Source organism: Adiantum capillus-veneris, chromosome 20 (genome assembly GCF_014529385.1).
Source record: "Adiantum capillus-veneris isolate H3 chromosome 20, ASM1452938v2, whole genome shotgun sequence".
Taxonomy (NCBI): Eukaryota; Viridiplantae; Streptophyta; class Polypodiopsida; order Polypodiales; family Pteridaceae; genus Adiantum; species Adiantum capillus-veneris.
The window spans coordinates 62,305,704-62,322,133 of NC_140950.1; the positions used below are offsets into that span (position 1 = coordinate 62,305,704).

General features: G+C 43.4%; 1 protein-coding gene across 1 annotated transcript in view; it reads right to left on the reverse strand.

Annotated features, from left to right (window-relative positions):
* Window positions 1-1,488: 1,488 nt before the first annotated feature.
* Window positions 1,489-16,430, reverse strand: part of LOC147432602 (putative serine/threonine-protein kinase PBL7) — a 44,846-nt gene continuing 29,904 nt past the window's right edge. The window contains exon 6 of the mRNA XM_086492477.1: window positions 1,489-2,576. Coding sequence (XP_086348603.1) covers window positions 2,142-2,576 — 435 coding nt within the window. The 3' untranslated portion in view covers window positions 1,489-2,141. The remainder of the gene's footprint in view (window positions 2,577-16,430) is intronic.

The following is a 16,430-nucleotide window of genomic DNA, read 5'->3' on the forward strand; positions in this document are numbered from 1 at the left end:
GACACTGTTTTTAAGCATATCATGCGACAGAAAGATTCTTCTCACAAAAAAATGTGTTAACATTCAAAGCCGTGTCAATCTTTTTTATCAAGAAGAAGTGGACAAATTTGGTCAATCTATTTAGCCCAGCCCCCCGCCCACCCGGTAGGAAGTTTAGTAATGAAGTCTATAGGTCTGAACTCTCACTTATATCCAAGGTTTGTAGTTCTGACATTTGTTTGTGCTCAATTTTAACTTGCTAACATGTGAACCACTCACGCACTTAAGTTTTTGGTTTTGTTTCATTCACGACAAAAGAAAGAACTCTTAATTGTTTATTCAACCCAGAATGACCCAAAAAAGGTGAGCTATAAAATCTAATTTCTGAAATTTGATGTGGATGAAATACAGAGACCATCAAAACAATACAATTTTCTCTTGTACAAATAAAATCTGTTTTCAAATATAACACCAAGATTCTCACGCAAAAAAAAAAAAGAAAGGGAGAGTAAGGATCAGGTTTAATTTACGCATGAATATCATCAATCAAACTTGATCCCACAACAATTTAATAGATTACACATTGCCCTTCGACCCAGAGCATCGGCAACGTTATTCTCTCTTTGCAAAATATTTCAAATCAAAATCATAGTCAGATAATATTTCAAACTCTTATGGTCGGTTTGCAATTCAAATATCACCCCAAGCAAACGATGCCTCTAATTCTTAAATGTGTGAACAACTACAATTCTAAATCATAGGTAGTATAATTAACTTCATGTTTTCTTAATTTCTTGGACTTATGCAACCACTCGTCCTCTTGCACCAACACACACCCCAACTTCTCTCCACTTGCATCACAAGACACGACAAAATGTTCACACATCTCACGCACTTTTAAAACACAATTCTCTGCAACTTTTCCTTTCAATGTAACAAAAGCAGATTTGCATTCAAGGCTCCATACAAAACCCTTTTCTTTCCTAATCATTCCAAACAATGGAATAGCAATTTTAAAACAAAAAATTACGTGTGCTCTCATTGTTTTAAACCAAGAAATTTTTCATATCCTTTAATTCCTGTGTTGGTCAATCAACGATAATTTTAACTTTAATTGGGAGGGTCAAAGTGTATTTCATCCTTTGAAATAGCTATTCCCAAATAAGCAATTTTATCTTCTGCAAAGGAACATTTACTCATTTTTACATGAAGTTTGAGCTCACGTGAAATTTCAAAGAAAAAAATGATGCTCATGATCTTTTTCACATTTTGAATAGACAAACATACCATCCAAGAAGACGAGAACGAAAACATCAAGTTATGTACGAAAAATGCTATTCATGAGATATATAAAAGTGGTGGGAAGGGTTTTTTTTTTGGGAGGGGGGAAAAGATTTTTGAAAGGTAGAAACAATGAGTGACCCACCGCTCGGATAGCACCAGCAAGGCACGACTAAAAAATTGTTTTTAGTTGACAAATTACTGATCTGCGGCACTGGACACGATTACTAGAATCAAAATAGCAAAATACTACCTTCTCAAAATACTATATATATTACACAGAAGGAGCGCCAGAATTGAATAAAGTGCATTAAATCATATATCAATAGGACTAAAGGGCAGCACCAAATACATGCATTGATGGCAGACTAAAATAATGGATTGCTATCCACCATCAATAACTGGGCAGGCTCTTACAACCTCATTACCCAAAACATGTGAAACTACACCAAGCCAATATTACAAGAGCACCTTCTTCCATCTACTCCACACCCATGTGATAACTTAAGCCCAAAACCTATATATTAATACAGGACCCTTGGAGCCACAATTTATTTACGAGCAGATAGGAGCTCACAGATGCAATGCCCCCCTCTATCTGCCACCAATCTCCCCAATTACTTCTGCAGTGGGACACCTAAAATGCAGGTCGCAAAAAAGTTCGATGACGAGCCCAGCCCACAGCTGTCGCGTCACTCATTAAGCAAAAGCAAGAAGCCTGTATTCTTCAACGATACCTCGGGTAACGAACTACACACAACCATCATCTCCTGGCACTCTGTCCTTGCCAAAGCCAATTCTGTTTTACCCCTCGGGTCAATGATAGGATTCCATCATCATCAATCTCAAGCTAATCCAGTACATTTTCTCGTATCATTCCCTTAGTTCTTTCTCCCTGACCCTCCCCGCTCTCTCCGTACTTCGGCGAGAGCACTCTCTTCAACCTTGACATGATCCTTTGATCGCCCATCAGGTGACCTACGATGTTGAGGTGATCTTAAACCTCCCTGCCTTGTTGCTTTAGGTCCAGCCTCTTCCAGTCCACCACTCCCTTTCCTCTCTCTGTCCTTTCCTGGAGTAGGGGAACCAAACCTGCTACTATGAACAGAATGAGCAGCTGGATCATATGCCTGTGATGCAAGATAGGTCAGTGCTGTAACCACGTCCCCTATCAATGGCCGATGGGCTGCCTGTTCTTGAAGGCACATTGCTGCCACTGCAAGGGCTTGGTATAATCCTCGAGTTGGGTACCGGCCTTGAAGCATTGGATCTGCCATTTGTGGGAATTTCCTACGATCTTTGAAGAGTGGGCGGGCCTGGAAAAATCATTTGTAAAAGATCACTTGGCGTAATTGGTATTGAACCACAAAACTTGCATAAAGATGCCTCCCAACAAAACTGAAACAGCAGGCCAGTATCATGCTCACCATGTATTTGGCAGCCTACAAACTTAAAAACTATGACTCTTTTTATTTTAGATATTCATTTAATTTTTATTCAGAGGAAGTAAACTAGGATAAATCCAGGAAAAGCGTAGGTTCACACTGTATAAGAAAGGTGCGGACCACCCCACCCCACCCCACCCACTCAATATTCTTTTCAGGTGATGTGTTGACCCCATCACTGGAGCCAACAAAAAGGAGCACAACTGATGTATTCGAAGGACCCACTGTGGTGAGAAGTCCTAGGCTAACAGGGCTTGCACCCTAGTGGCAAGCTTGAGCATAACCCTGGGCACTGCCGAATTTGATCTCTAATACCTCTCCTCGGCAGCCTGGGCACAAGTACCAAGGATGTGGGATAAGCCTCAAAAACCGTCTTAGTCTGTGCCCTTGGTGAGGAGGTGTCACAAGACGGGGGTGCATAAAAATATCAAATAGTGAAAGAAAGGTAAATCACTAATATAGAAGCCACTGAGAGAGAGAGAGAGAGAGAGAGAGAGAGAGAGAGAGAGAGAGAGAGGCCAGACTGAGGACCAAAATATGTGCTGGTCCCCCAGATTTATGGTGGAACAGTATACACCCTCTGTGCATCACAAAGTGCTGAGCTGGCATGACCTGACCGGACGGGAAGAAGAAAGGGACCTGAGCTGAAGGCAGCACGATTTGCGGCTTGCAACCAAGGGAAAACGCGGCCCGTTTCGCTAGTGCTGATGTGGCAGTCTGTAAACATGCTGACATAGCAGTTCACGACGCTGGGCTGCTTTGCTTTTGAGCGCCAGTTTGGGAAAAGAAGTTGACTTTGGTGCTTCAGCAATTATAATTAAAGCCGCTTTTGGGGGTTGCTTTTGGAACCATGCCTATAAAAGAGAGGCAAGAGTGCGTGGCTTCCTGAATTGTAACTTCAACTTTGGTCTTATAGAACAAAGAAATACCGAAAGGGGCAGCTAGTTGAAGAGCCAATGCTTCTGGGAGTGGAACTCCATCACTCGGTGGCTCTCGTCTACTGTGTTCTCTCGTCCAAGTTCAAGTTTGCTGTTTTGAGTTCGGTATAGTTGCAATGTTTTAAGCTTTGTCAGATGACTTGCTGAATACAATGGTGTCGGAGCTCTGGCAATTATTCTTTTTAAATAATCGGGTCCAGAACTGCAGCAACCAACTAATGAAGCAGGTTGTAGCATCTTCTTATCTTGGGGGAAGAGAAGAGAAAGAAGGTTAGGAGTATGTGGACAAGGAGATTGGGGAGAAAAATTCCTTGACGAAGTTGAAGCAGTTAAGAAGTGGAAGGGGACGCTGGGAAAAAGCAGTTCCAGACTAAGCAAGGTCTACTTCTAGATTTAGATGTCAAAAGCAACAGAATTGAGAGAATAGGTAGCATCGAGCAATCACACTTTCATAACCCTTTGTTCTTTCCTTACATTATTGAACGCAACTTTGCAGTTTCGATGGCGCTTTTTAGATACTTGAGCGAGGATCACAAAGATGAGGTAGAGAGAAAGAGAGAGGAGAAAACACACCGATGGTGCAACGTGCCAACTAAAAAGAAAAGACTAGAACATACTTTTGCACTTAAAGCAATTGAATAGAAAGAGAGAGAAAATCCACACGCGATGGCGGAGTTCCACACCCAGAGAGCACTGGCCCCAAAACCTTGGAACCCCTTTCGGTATTTCTTCATATATGCTTCAACTCGTTACTAGTGTTGGGGCTCCCTCTGCTTCCCTATAATCAGGAATGCCAGAAGGAGACCCCCAGGTTCTTATTTAAAGGCCCTTGGCCCCTAAAAGCAATTGCTATGAAAAGCTAGCTAACACAAAAGCATCACAGCCAAAATTGGCGCCAAAAACAGCCGGCGCGTTTTGCGGCATTTCCGTACATGCCACATCAGCACTGTATGCGAATTCCAGGATTGTCCATACAACCTGGCCACATCAACAATTTGCGCAATATTTGGGTCTTTATCTTCTTTTAGGTCTTAGGCCCCTCCACCATGTCATGAGTTGGGGTTTTTAGATTTCAAAACCCTAACCCATCTACTATCTGCTTCCACGTCAGCAACTTGTGACATACCCCCCTCTTGAAAGAAGAGTAATTGTTCGCGATCACACCTACAAAACTCAATCTGATTCCTTAGCTCCACAATCTGAGGTCATCCAGTCATCTCATCCCACATCGGAGCTCTTGATATTTCGGCATAGCAAAGTTAGCCATCACACCCAGATCGCGCTGATCTTTAAAGGGATATCTCAATGCACTAAGATCACATACCCAAGCAATCTCACCCAATTTGGAGGTATTGGCGCACCAGATTCATATGCTTCACAAATCATTATGCAACACAGATGATCACAGATGCAATGACAAAACATATAGACAAACTCCCCAATGAATACTCCCCCCTAGAACCTAAGTCCCGGCCATGAGATATCCAGAGGCCATATATACAACCGAATGATCCCCAGACCGTAGTCTGCGTCGCTCGGCGGTTTCCATTTAAAACTAAACGCTCCCCAGATCGCAACCTGCGTCATTTAGAGGCCATATACAACTAGATGCTCCCCAGACCACAATCTACGTGTCATCTAGAGTGTTTTTGGATAGCATTGAAGCCAGCATCAAAACCAGAATTAAGCAAACTCAATTGGCACCAAGACAAGTTCAAAACTTATAAATTCTATTTCAAACAAATTACAAATAGTAGTTTCAAACAAAGTTTAAAAAGTCTCTAATACAAAGCAATATTGAAATCATCATGGATTTGTCTTGATCAATCAAACTCAAAAGGACGACTCGCTTTTCATTTTGCACCAAAGTAATGGTTCAGTTGTGGATCTGAATGGCAGCATCGCTCTTGTCGTGCTAAGGCACGTTCAAAAGAGGGTCACAATGCCCTAACTTCATGATGTGGACGTATGCCTTGCCATGGTACCCCTGGATGGTGATCGGAAGAGCACCCATAACAGGCACAACTTTACCGGTTTGCCCTGTGGCTAGCTCAGCCTCGAGTTGTCCAAATTGATCATATTCGAAGTCTATTTGCTTGAGGAACTCTGGATGGATGAAATTCTCAATGGCTCCTAGGTTGATGAAGATCAGTGCCTTGAAGCCATTGATCTTTCCATATGCTCTGCACAATTCTTTAGAAGCACTGGTTAAAGAGATGTCGTAAATATCAAGAACAAGTGCAGTTTTGGCTCTCTTGTTTTCTCTCCTTTATTAGGACATACGTAGGAGGTGGCTTGTCTGGAAACATTTGAAGCAACAGCCTTCTTGTTGTAGAGTTTCCCGTTAGTGAAGTGTCCAACGAGAATCTCGAGAATTTGTACCTTGTTGTCGAGGATTTTTGGTTTGTTGGTTATCTTCCGTGACACATTCCAACCTTCCTTTCATAAGCTTGTAGTCGACCGCAGCATGGTCCATAAGCTCTTGGATCGTAGAAACTTGCTTGGACAAACAATATTCCTATAGAGGCGATGGCAGTCCATGGTTTATCATTCACATTGGTCCTCCAAGCTTATCAGTTTGAAGAAAGACACCAGAAGATAGATATGTAGGAACTTTTGGTTGTAATCTTCCATGGTTGTCCATGGCCAGCATTTTCAAGTTCCCTGTAACAAACTTGGACACCCCAAGTCAAGATTCTACCGCGACACAACAGAGATTCACTTCAAAACAATTCACAAAGACGGCACGGCCCGGTGTAGTTCCGTGCCCATAGGTATTGGCCCCAAAGACTGGCGCCCCTTTCGATATTTCTTTTTATACTAATCTTGGTGCAAAAGTACAAGGGAGCCGGCAGAGATTCACACTCCGACTCTACGTCCAGATACTCTGAGTAATGAGACCCAACCAACTTATTTACTCGTACAAGGGATGCCCAAAAGCAGAGCCCCAAAAGCTTCTCAGACTTAAAGATAATAATCTCCAAAATCTTGGCTCAATAATTAAAGCATAGTTGCACAAAAAGCATCTCAACGCAATTTTTGAAAATCCGTACGGCTGTCAACGTGAAAAGCGAAATGTTTGTACAATTGTCCTTACGGCCTGCCACGCCAGCATGCCAACGCTTTTTGCGGCAAATTTTCCGTTGGCTGCCACGTCAATCTGTCGACGCATTTTCAGGGGTCCGTACACGGCCTACCATGTCACCAATTTGTGACATACCCCCTCTTAAAAGAATTGTGATCGCCCTCGATTACGCCTACAAAACAGACAAAGGCCATAAATTGTCTTAGTAGACACTGACTGTTAGTACCGACGCACTAGACACGGCACATCTAGCACTTGTACAAATTGACAGTCACATCACCGGACATCACATGACAAATCACATTCAAATTCATTCCAAATCTCACACCATGATTAATCGGCAACGTATTTAGTAATCGCGTCTATATCCAATCAGGACCTCACAAATGCCCGATTAACTGATCCTTAATGCAATCATGTCTATAGAGATTTATGAGACCGAAATGCTGCAGTCATTTCATCTTTCAGTTCCTCCACTCAAAGAAGTCAAGTACAAATCAATCAGTTTCATTTTCGTGAAATCCAATTCATAAAGTCATACAGCAATACTGTCAACCCAGTAGTATCCCTGAAACCCAAAGGGACATCAGTGACTCTATATCAAAATCGGGGTAATCCGTTGACAAAGGAGCGGAGTGACTCCCCTCTTGTGCAATCCCGCTGCACTAGATTCACCCATGCTGAAATCGGGGTTCTATCGGAGTAGACTATGCAAATCGAATGCTTCAAGGTAAAGTTTTAAAATCTCAGGAGTATCTACTACGTCCTCCTCCTCCTCCATCCACTTCGCATCCAATGCAGGATAGTTCTTGAATTTAACCAAGAACCGCCTTATCGCTTTACCTTTAATCTTTCTATCCTTGTGTGTCAATATCTGTTTTGGAACGAGTATCTCCTCGCTTTCCTTCACTTCGGGTGGTTGCTCATCTGGCTCCCCATCATTGGGCACATCGCCTTTAAAAGGCTTCAAGAGACTCACATGAAAAGCATTGTGAATCTTCCAAGTATCGGACAGCTTCAATCTCTGAAGGAGACATCATTTATCTTTTCTTTTAATTGGAAAGGTCCATAATATCTCATCCTTGGAGAAGGAGGTTTCTTGATTGCCAATTTGATGGGTGGTTCTGTGGCTTTCTGCCACGTGGTGTGCACTTCTGCGATGGATTGCTAAGACAAAAATTTTGCAAATTTCGGATCCTTCGCAATTTTCATCATCTGCTTTGTGCACTCGTCAACTTGTTGTCGATGTTCCGTCTCTTCATGTTTGTACTAAGTAGGCAGAGGTGGCCCGTACTCTTCCTCTGTTTGATCATTAAAATCTTCTTCATGATCTCCTCCCACATTGGTAGATGCAAAAGAAGTCGACTGATTCTTGTTGGAATCCATAAGTGTCACAAGAAAAGGATCGAATTTCCCGGTAGAAGAGAAATCGGTCGCGCTCTGATACCACTATAACAAACTTGGACACCCAAAGTCAAGATTCTACCACGACACAACAGAGATTCACTTCAAAACAGTCCACAAAGATGACACGGCCGGACGTACTTCCGTGCCTAGAGGTCAACGTAACCGCGAAACGTTTCAAGACCGAAACATTTCACCCTGAAGCGTGGTGTTTCACCACGAAACGTTTCAGTCCAAATTTAAAGCACAATGAAACATGAGACGAAAACGTGTATTTAGCGACTTTGAAATTAAAACTACAGTAACTTGTTGTTCGTGAAACGGTTTGTGTTTCATTTGCTGAGCGAAACGTTTCAAGGCCCGAAATGTTTCACATGTCCTGACCTGTCGAAACACGTTACATGGTGACCAGAGGTATTAGCCCCAAAGACTGGTGCCCCTTTCAGTATTTCTTTTTATATTAATCTTGGTGCAAAAGTACAAGGGAGTCGGTGGGGACTCACACTCAGACTCTGCGTCCAGATGCTCTCAGTAATGAGGCCCAACCAACTTATTTATTGGTACAAGGGATGCTCAAAAACAGAGCCCCAAAAGCTTCTCAAACTTAAAAATAATAATCTCCAAAAGCTTGGCTCAATAATTAAAGCATAGTTGCCCAAAAAGCATCTCAACGCAATTTCCGGAAATCCGTACGATTGTCAACGTGAAAAGTGGAATGTCCGTACAGCTGTTCGTACAGCCTGCCACATCAGCATGTCAACGCTTTTTGCGGCGGATTTTTTGATGGTTGCCACGTCAGTCTGTCGGTGCATTTCAAGGGTCCGTACAGGGCCTGCCATGTCACCAGTTTGTGACACTCCCCATTTCTGCCAACTTAAAAGAGGGATGTCATGTAACTCCGGGAAAAAAATATTCTTGAAACCATGCCAAGTCCTTGGAGCGTGTGGCTTGGTAGTTATAGAACTCCACCACTGCATAGCAAGGGAAGCGACCGCTCGGGAGATCTTTAATTCTTCAATGTAGTTTCCTAGGGCATAGATATTGTCAACTGCTACAAGAACTGTGAGGCTTTCTTTCTATCTTTCACTTTTAAAAAGATGAAAAATTTGACTTTAGATCCACCATCCTTGAAGTCCTTGGGCTGATGCAGTGCAAGTCCAAGATGTGGATAATAGGGATAGGCATACAAGCTCCAACTGCTATACCTAGGTGGCAATGGGGAGATGGTGGCAACGGTGGTGGTAAACGCAATTGCAACGGGTAGAAATCAGATGGTTGGTAGACCATGTTCTTGAAAACTCCCTCAATCTCATTAGAAGACTGTGTAGGTTGTCGAGAGGAGGCCCTTGTGCTTTCTGGTCCCTAAAAGGGAAAACCTGAGGCAACAAAGGCGGCAACATGTAGTTTAGAAATTGTTGAAACGTGCCCGATCCGTTTGGGATTTTTTAGGTCATGCACAAAGGCCGCCTCAAAAAATCAATACAATTTTTTGACCCTTACGCACATCAAATAATTTCTCTCTCTGAACCTCACACATCAGCCTGGCTCCCTCGTCTTTACTTGTACGTTGTTGTAGCTAGCTGCCGACTTACCTTGTTCACCCGTGACTCAAGTCGTGAGCATCTAGATTTTGGTATTTCACGTCTTGACAAGTAAATTTATACGTACATTCAATGTATAGTTATAAGAACATACATATAAAACAAAACCTGTGTTTCACTTTCTTTGAGCTCCGAAACGAAACGTTGCAAAAACCTCGAAACCCCGAAACGTTTCATGTCACACTGCTTGATTCCCAGCTTTGGGTGTTCAAGTCCTATGACAGTGGTATCAAAGCACGGTCGATTTCTCTTTTATCGAGAAATCCGATCCTCTTACCGCGACACACATGGGTTCAAGCGACGAATCCCGCAAGAATCAAATGAACCCTCCTGATACTTCTAAAAAACAGGAGGCGGTACGAAAAATTTGAATGGATTTCCAGCTTCGGGTGCCCAAGTCCTCTAATAGTGGTATCAGAGTATGGTCTATTTCTCTTCTACCAAGAAATCCGATCCTCTTACCGCACGCGCATGGGTTAAAAAACAACGAATCCCGCAAGAATCAAACGAACCCTCCTAATAATTCTCAAAACAGGAGGCGGTACGGAAAATTCGAATGGATTAGCAGATCATGAACACGGGCCACCTCGGCCTACGCAACATCAGCTAATGGAGATGCAACGTCAACAACACGTTGACGAGTGTGCAAAGCAGATGCTCAAATTTGCAAAGGATTCTCAATATGCCAAATTTTTTACACGGCACCCGATTGACGAGTTGCACACTCATTGGCAGAAAGCCATCGATTCCCAAATCAAGTCAGCCCTCAAGCAACCTCCTGCTCCACAGATGTTTACTGAAGATGAACTCAAGGACGTTGTTGAAAAACGAGTCAACCAATTATTGGGGTCAAAAGAAAAGCAACTGAAGAAACGTAACAAGGGAGTTGATTACATGGGCCAAAAGTCTTCTTTTGACAATGCCAGAAAACAGAAGAAGCGTGTAAGCTTCGAAGGATTGCCCAGTTCGTCCTCATCTTCTTCTGACCGCTTGGACACCTCATCTTCTTCTGACTCGAGTGATGACGACAAAAAGGGAAAGAAACGATGGAAAGATCATATGTTTTATGCAAAAAGGAAGCAATTGTACAGAGTCAATCAGTATGATTTCCTCGACAACAAAGGCAAAAAGGCCAAAGAATTCAAAGAGGGAGGACAAGCAGTAAAGTTGAGCACTTTTCAAGGTTTCGAGATGCTCCCAAGGCTTTAGCCTTTATCCAACAGTTTGATATAGCATTTTCTGGAGGCCACTATACAGAGCACTCCAAGATCAAATGGGCCGCATCTTTTCTGAAAGGCAATGCACAGACATGGTGGTCCACTCTTTTGTTAAGGCAACAAGCACCAACAGAGACAAGCACCGACAAAGTGGTTGAAATTCAAGAAACTCTTTATTTCTTCTTGGTTGACTCAGGAGTACGAACGAGATGTGAGAACCGATTGGAACCACCTTCGGACGACCAAGGGTGACACTTTGGATGCTTACTGTGAAAGATTTTGGGATGCTTTCCATCCGACCTCTTCTTTCAAGAAAATAGTTTTAAGGAGCAAATTGAGAGGTTTTGTTGTGGACTTCCCAAAGAAATTCGAGACTATTGTCAATTTGTCTTGAGAAGAAGTCAGAGTACATTCAACAATTGATGGGACATGCTAAGGCGGATTCGCTATGCATTCGGGTAACTTGACTTACCCACCAGATGAACCTTCGACAAGTCACAATAGAAACGGACAACAAAGAGAAACACTATCTCGATTAACAGAAGAACAGAGACTGACAGAAGAACCATAGTAACAGGGAATGGTAGTTTTCATGACTCCATGCCCCGTTCCGCGTTCCCATTTCCCGTTCCGAACCACGTTTCGTGTTACGAACGTGAGTGCTCTAAACAGGGAATGGCAAATTCATGAGCGTTCCCGTTCCCCGTTCCGCGTTCCGACTGCCGTTCTTGGTAACTATGAGAAGAACAGCGAGTCCAATATTTCAAAGCAAGAAAATGTTTTCAATGTGGAGAACAAGGACATATTGTTGCACGGTGCCCCAAGAAGGCACAAGAATGAAAAGGGTTGACAAACCGGAAATAAAATGGGACGAGGAGATACTTGTTCCTTGACAGATACTAGGAAATTATACATAGCATTACTTTGCTTTACGAATAAAATAGATTTTGAAGATGATTTTGAATTTTGAATGAAACTAATGTTGTATGAAAGAACCTGCTACTCCTCCCGCAAATAACCTAAAAAGGTCCGGGCCATGAGATATAGAGGCCTTTACAACCAAACGCCCCCCAGACCGCAGCCTGCGTCGTTTGGAGGTGCTGAGAGTAACCACTGCTCAGACTTCTTAATACTCTCCCCGTAAATAACCAAAAGGGTCCGAGCCATAGTAAAAACAACACTTTTCAATCATTCAATACTCCCCCGCAAATAACCACAAGGGTCTGAGCCATGAGTATGAACAAGCATTCTAAAACTACATTTCTCACTACTCCACCCGAGAGTAAAATCACCAATCATTGAAACCAGTATTAAAATCAGAGTCAAATAATTCAAATCAGCACCAAGACAGGTTCAAAACAGATACCATCTATTTCAAACAAAGTGAGTGGATCCTTCTCTTCCAAGTGATCTTTATGGCTTATGCCCTGTAAGACATGAGCGGTGAAGATGGGAGCGCACTCGATGCACGATGAAGTAAGCGTGGGAGTAGCTAATGAGTCCGAGGTCGAGACCCGAGGATACTTCAAATAAAATTCCAATATTCTCTGGTTTGCTCAGTCTGCTCTTTTGTAGGACCAATATGCTTTCAGAAAAGCACACGCCTGATGCTCTAATACCACTGTCACAAGACGGGCACACGTGCCAATAGAAAAGAACAGACTAAATAGACTTTTAGCACTTCAATAACAACTGAAAGAGAGACGACACGCGACACGGAGTGGCGGAATTCCACCCGAGAGAGTATTGGCCCCCCTTTAGGTATTTCTTTATCATGTAACTGTTTTTTAGACCAAGGGCCTTTAAATATGTGCAGAGGGCTCATTCTTTGGCGCGCTTCAATGAGAAGGTGCAGAGCGCGAGTATCGACATTGTACTAAGTTCAAGTAATATAAAGAAATACCAAAAGGGGCGCCAGGGTTTGGGGCCAGTACTCTCTGGGATGGAATACCACCACTCCGTGTTGCCTATGCTCTCTCTCTCTCTTTTTAGTTCAGTTGTTATTGAAGTGCTAAAAGTTTGTTCAATTTGTTCTTTTCTATTGGCACATGGTGCCCGTCTTGTGACACTAGCAGGACATGTATGCTCAGGCCGATTGTCACAAATTGTTGACGTGTCAAGCCACTGAAGAACGAAGTCAACTTGCAAATCCCGGCCGAGGGGCCTAAACCCTAAGAGAAGCAACAGAAGTAGCAGAAGAAGATCCAACCAACTTAATGTTCCCGCCCGATGGGGCCTAAAGCAAAGCAGCCCACACACACACATACAAAAAAGCGTAGAAGCTGATGCCGTGGCATCCTGTACGGGTGGGGCTGAATGAGAGCTTGCTCGACCCAACAAAAGGCACCTATAAGGGCATCCATGGGGAGCGCTAGAGGAGCAGGCAGTAGGACGAGAAAGGCGAGTGTTTTCCCTTAGCTCTTCCTTAGCGCTTCAGCCCAGAAAGGCCAGTGTTTTCAGCATAGTTACCTGGAACGGAAAATCGGAACGGGGAACGCGGAACGCCAACTCGTATGAAATGCCATTCCCTATATACTCACGTTTGAAACACGAAACAGAGATTCGAAACACAAAGCTAGAATGGGAACAAGGAACGGAGGCTTCAAAATGGCCATTCCGTGTAACTATGGTTTTCAACCCAAGAAAACCAGCGTTTCAGCCCAAAACAGCCAATGTTTTCAGCCAAGACAGCCAACGTTTTCAGCTTTGAAGCACCAGCAAACTTCGGTCCTAGCCTCGTGATGGTTGCAGATTGTAGCCATCGACGTCGCTAACAATTCAACATTCAACCATAGCATCGCCGTCGCCGTGGTCGACACAGTACCCCATCACCTAGTACCCCTTGTGCCATGGCATAGCCCTTGCCTAGCTCAACATAAGGATCCACAGTACCCATCAGAACCTCGTCGTCATAGTCGTCGTCGTAGAACCATCAAAACCTCATCGACATAGAACCCATCAGTACCTCCTCCTCATCGTTATCGTCATCGACACAGAACCAATTCGTACCTCGTCGTCGTCAACATATAACCCATCTTTGTGGTCGTCGTCGACATAGAGCTCATCAGTACCTCATCGACACAAAACCCATCAGTACCCGCAGTACTTCAATAGTATCCCGCATCAGTAGCATCAGTACCCATTAGCACCAACATCTCAGCATTTGGTCATTATAACAGCATTGTGCAAGAAAAAAGAAAAGTACTTGCTCTGACAACAGAGTAAGGGGGCCCTCAAGGTTTGGGGCCCGACATTCAATGTCATCTCTTTTCTTTCTCTTGTGTCTCTCTCTTTCATTCAATTCAGTTCTCTCTCAATCATTCAGTTCAGTTCTCTTCTTTCAAGTGAAGTGTCCCTTGTGTTTCTGCGGAGTACTAGATCCGAGCTAAATCCTTAAACACTACACTGCACCTGACACTGGTATCAGAGCTCTGTGCTGTAAGGTGCAGCGGAATGAATTTGTATTTTCTCAACATTAGTGATCTTTATTTGCTCAAGGTTCCTTTTAGTTCTTAGGGAAAGAGAGAGCTTTCCGTCTTATGGAGAGTGCTATGATCACAAACAAAGTGAGTGGATATTGTACGTGCAAGTGAATGAGACTGAGAGAAGGAGAGAGAAGAGATACGACACCCGAGAGTTTGTAAAACCCTCCTCCGAAGGCCCCACTCTCGTCTGCGAGAGTGGTCTACTTTGATTGCACAAAGGTGTACAATGCGTATGCAATGGACTGATGCAACTTGGACTATGCCGATGACGATGACGGTGATGACGACGACGACTTGGTGGCTGAAATCTGAGATCTTCTTATCGCTGAATTCGAGGACTGTTTCGGTGGCTGAAAATGACTGTTTTGGCTGCGTTTTTATGGCTGAAAATGGGGGAACATCTGCAACCGTCTTGGGGGGGAATCTGCTACTGTGCATAAGGCTGAAAATGCTGTGGTTTGATGCAGTTTAGGGCTGAAAACAAAAACACTGGCTGATCTTATCTCTTGCCAAAAACGCCAGGCAGATCTGGGTCAGAGAACCAAAAACGCTGGGCCTTGGGCTGAAATCGCTGAGGATTTGCAAGGGTTATCTAGCGTTAGTAGAGCCTGCTGCTGCTGCTGGTAAAGGGGAAAACGCCAAGCACTGGGGGATGATGGCAATAGCTACTGAAGATGAAAACGCCAGGGATGAGGGAGGTATGGCGATGGATCTGATGTTGAGGGGGGTACTGCTGAGAAGTTGCCTGTTCAGCGGAAAGCTCCTGCTGCCTCTTCTGCCAGAAAGTGCTAACTTGGGTTTGCTTATATATTAACTTAGCAAAATTGCCCTACCTACTTTTGTTGGAAAGTCACTTAAAAATAATAAGTGAAAATACCAATAAATAGGAAAATAGGTTAAATGCACTGGAAAATTCCCCTAACTGATGCTAATGGATTCTGATGGGAATTCCGATGATCATGCTGTGTGCAACCGAAGGATATGCATCTATGCTAAGTGACTGGGCATGCACGGTCTACGAATAGACTCCCAGAAGTGTCAGATCACTGCTAATCTAAACTGACTGAACCCTGTTGTGGTGTAGCTTGTCCACGGACACATAGGGTTGGGATGTGTCACGTGACATCCCCTCCTTTTCAAAGTGAGGTACTGGTACCGAACTGTATGGCGTCGAGGGAGATCGCCAACAGCATCCGGAATCCTGGAAGGACTCTTCGCCGGCCCACTCTGCTGTGTGGGTCGAGTGGTACTTGAACTTCATAAAGGTCTGCAACGCTTGCTTCTTTGGGCCGCGCCGAAATCAACACAAAGTCTTCTGTGGCTCCTTCAATGCTTCAACTTTGTCTAGAGTCATACTTCTTTCTTCTTCAAGAATCTCCATGGCTGAAAATTCCTGAAACCTTTCCAACACAAAACCATGAACATACCTATTCCATGTAAAGTGAGTAGAAAAAATCTCGTCTTCGCTAAAGACTGTGTATGCACTGTAGATGAACATAGAGACGGAGTGACAACCCGTTCATCAAACACATGCAAACAATGAGGGCTAATCTTTTATGTTTGATCGAAATCAATCAAACTGTGGCAAATCACAATGAAAATACCCATGCTTGGTGTTCATACTATCATGTGCTCTTCCTACAACTATATCATGCCAAGGAAGAAACATGAAATGTGACTTCTTGACATACAGACTTTTCAAGTTTTCATGAACAATCCGCATACATTCGTGCTCATCCATGAGAGTTGAGTGGGAAGCTCATGCTGCCTCTTCTGCCAGAAAGTGCTAACTTGGGTTTGCTTATATATTAACTTAGCAAAATTGCCCTACCTACTTTTGTTGGAAAGTCACTTAAAAATAATAAGTGAAAATACCAATAAATAGGAAAATAGGCTAAATGCACTGGAAAATTCTCCTAACTGATGCTAATGGATTCTGATGGGAATTCCGATGATCATGCTGTGTGCAACCAGACGATATGCATCTATGCTAAG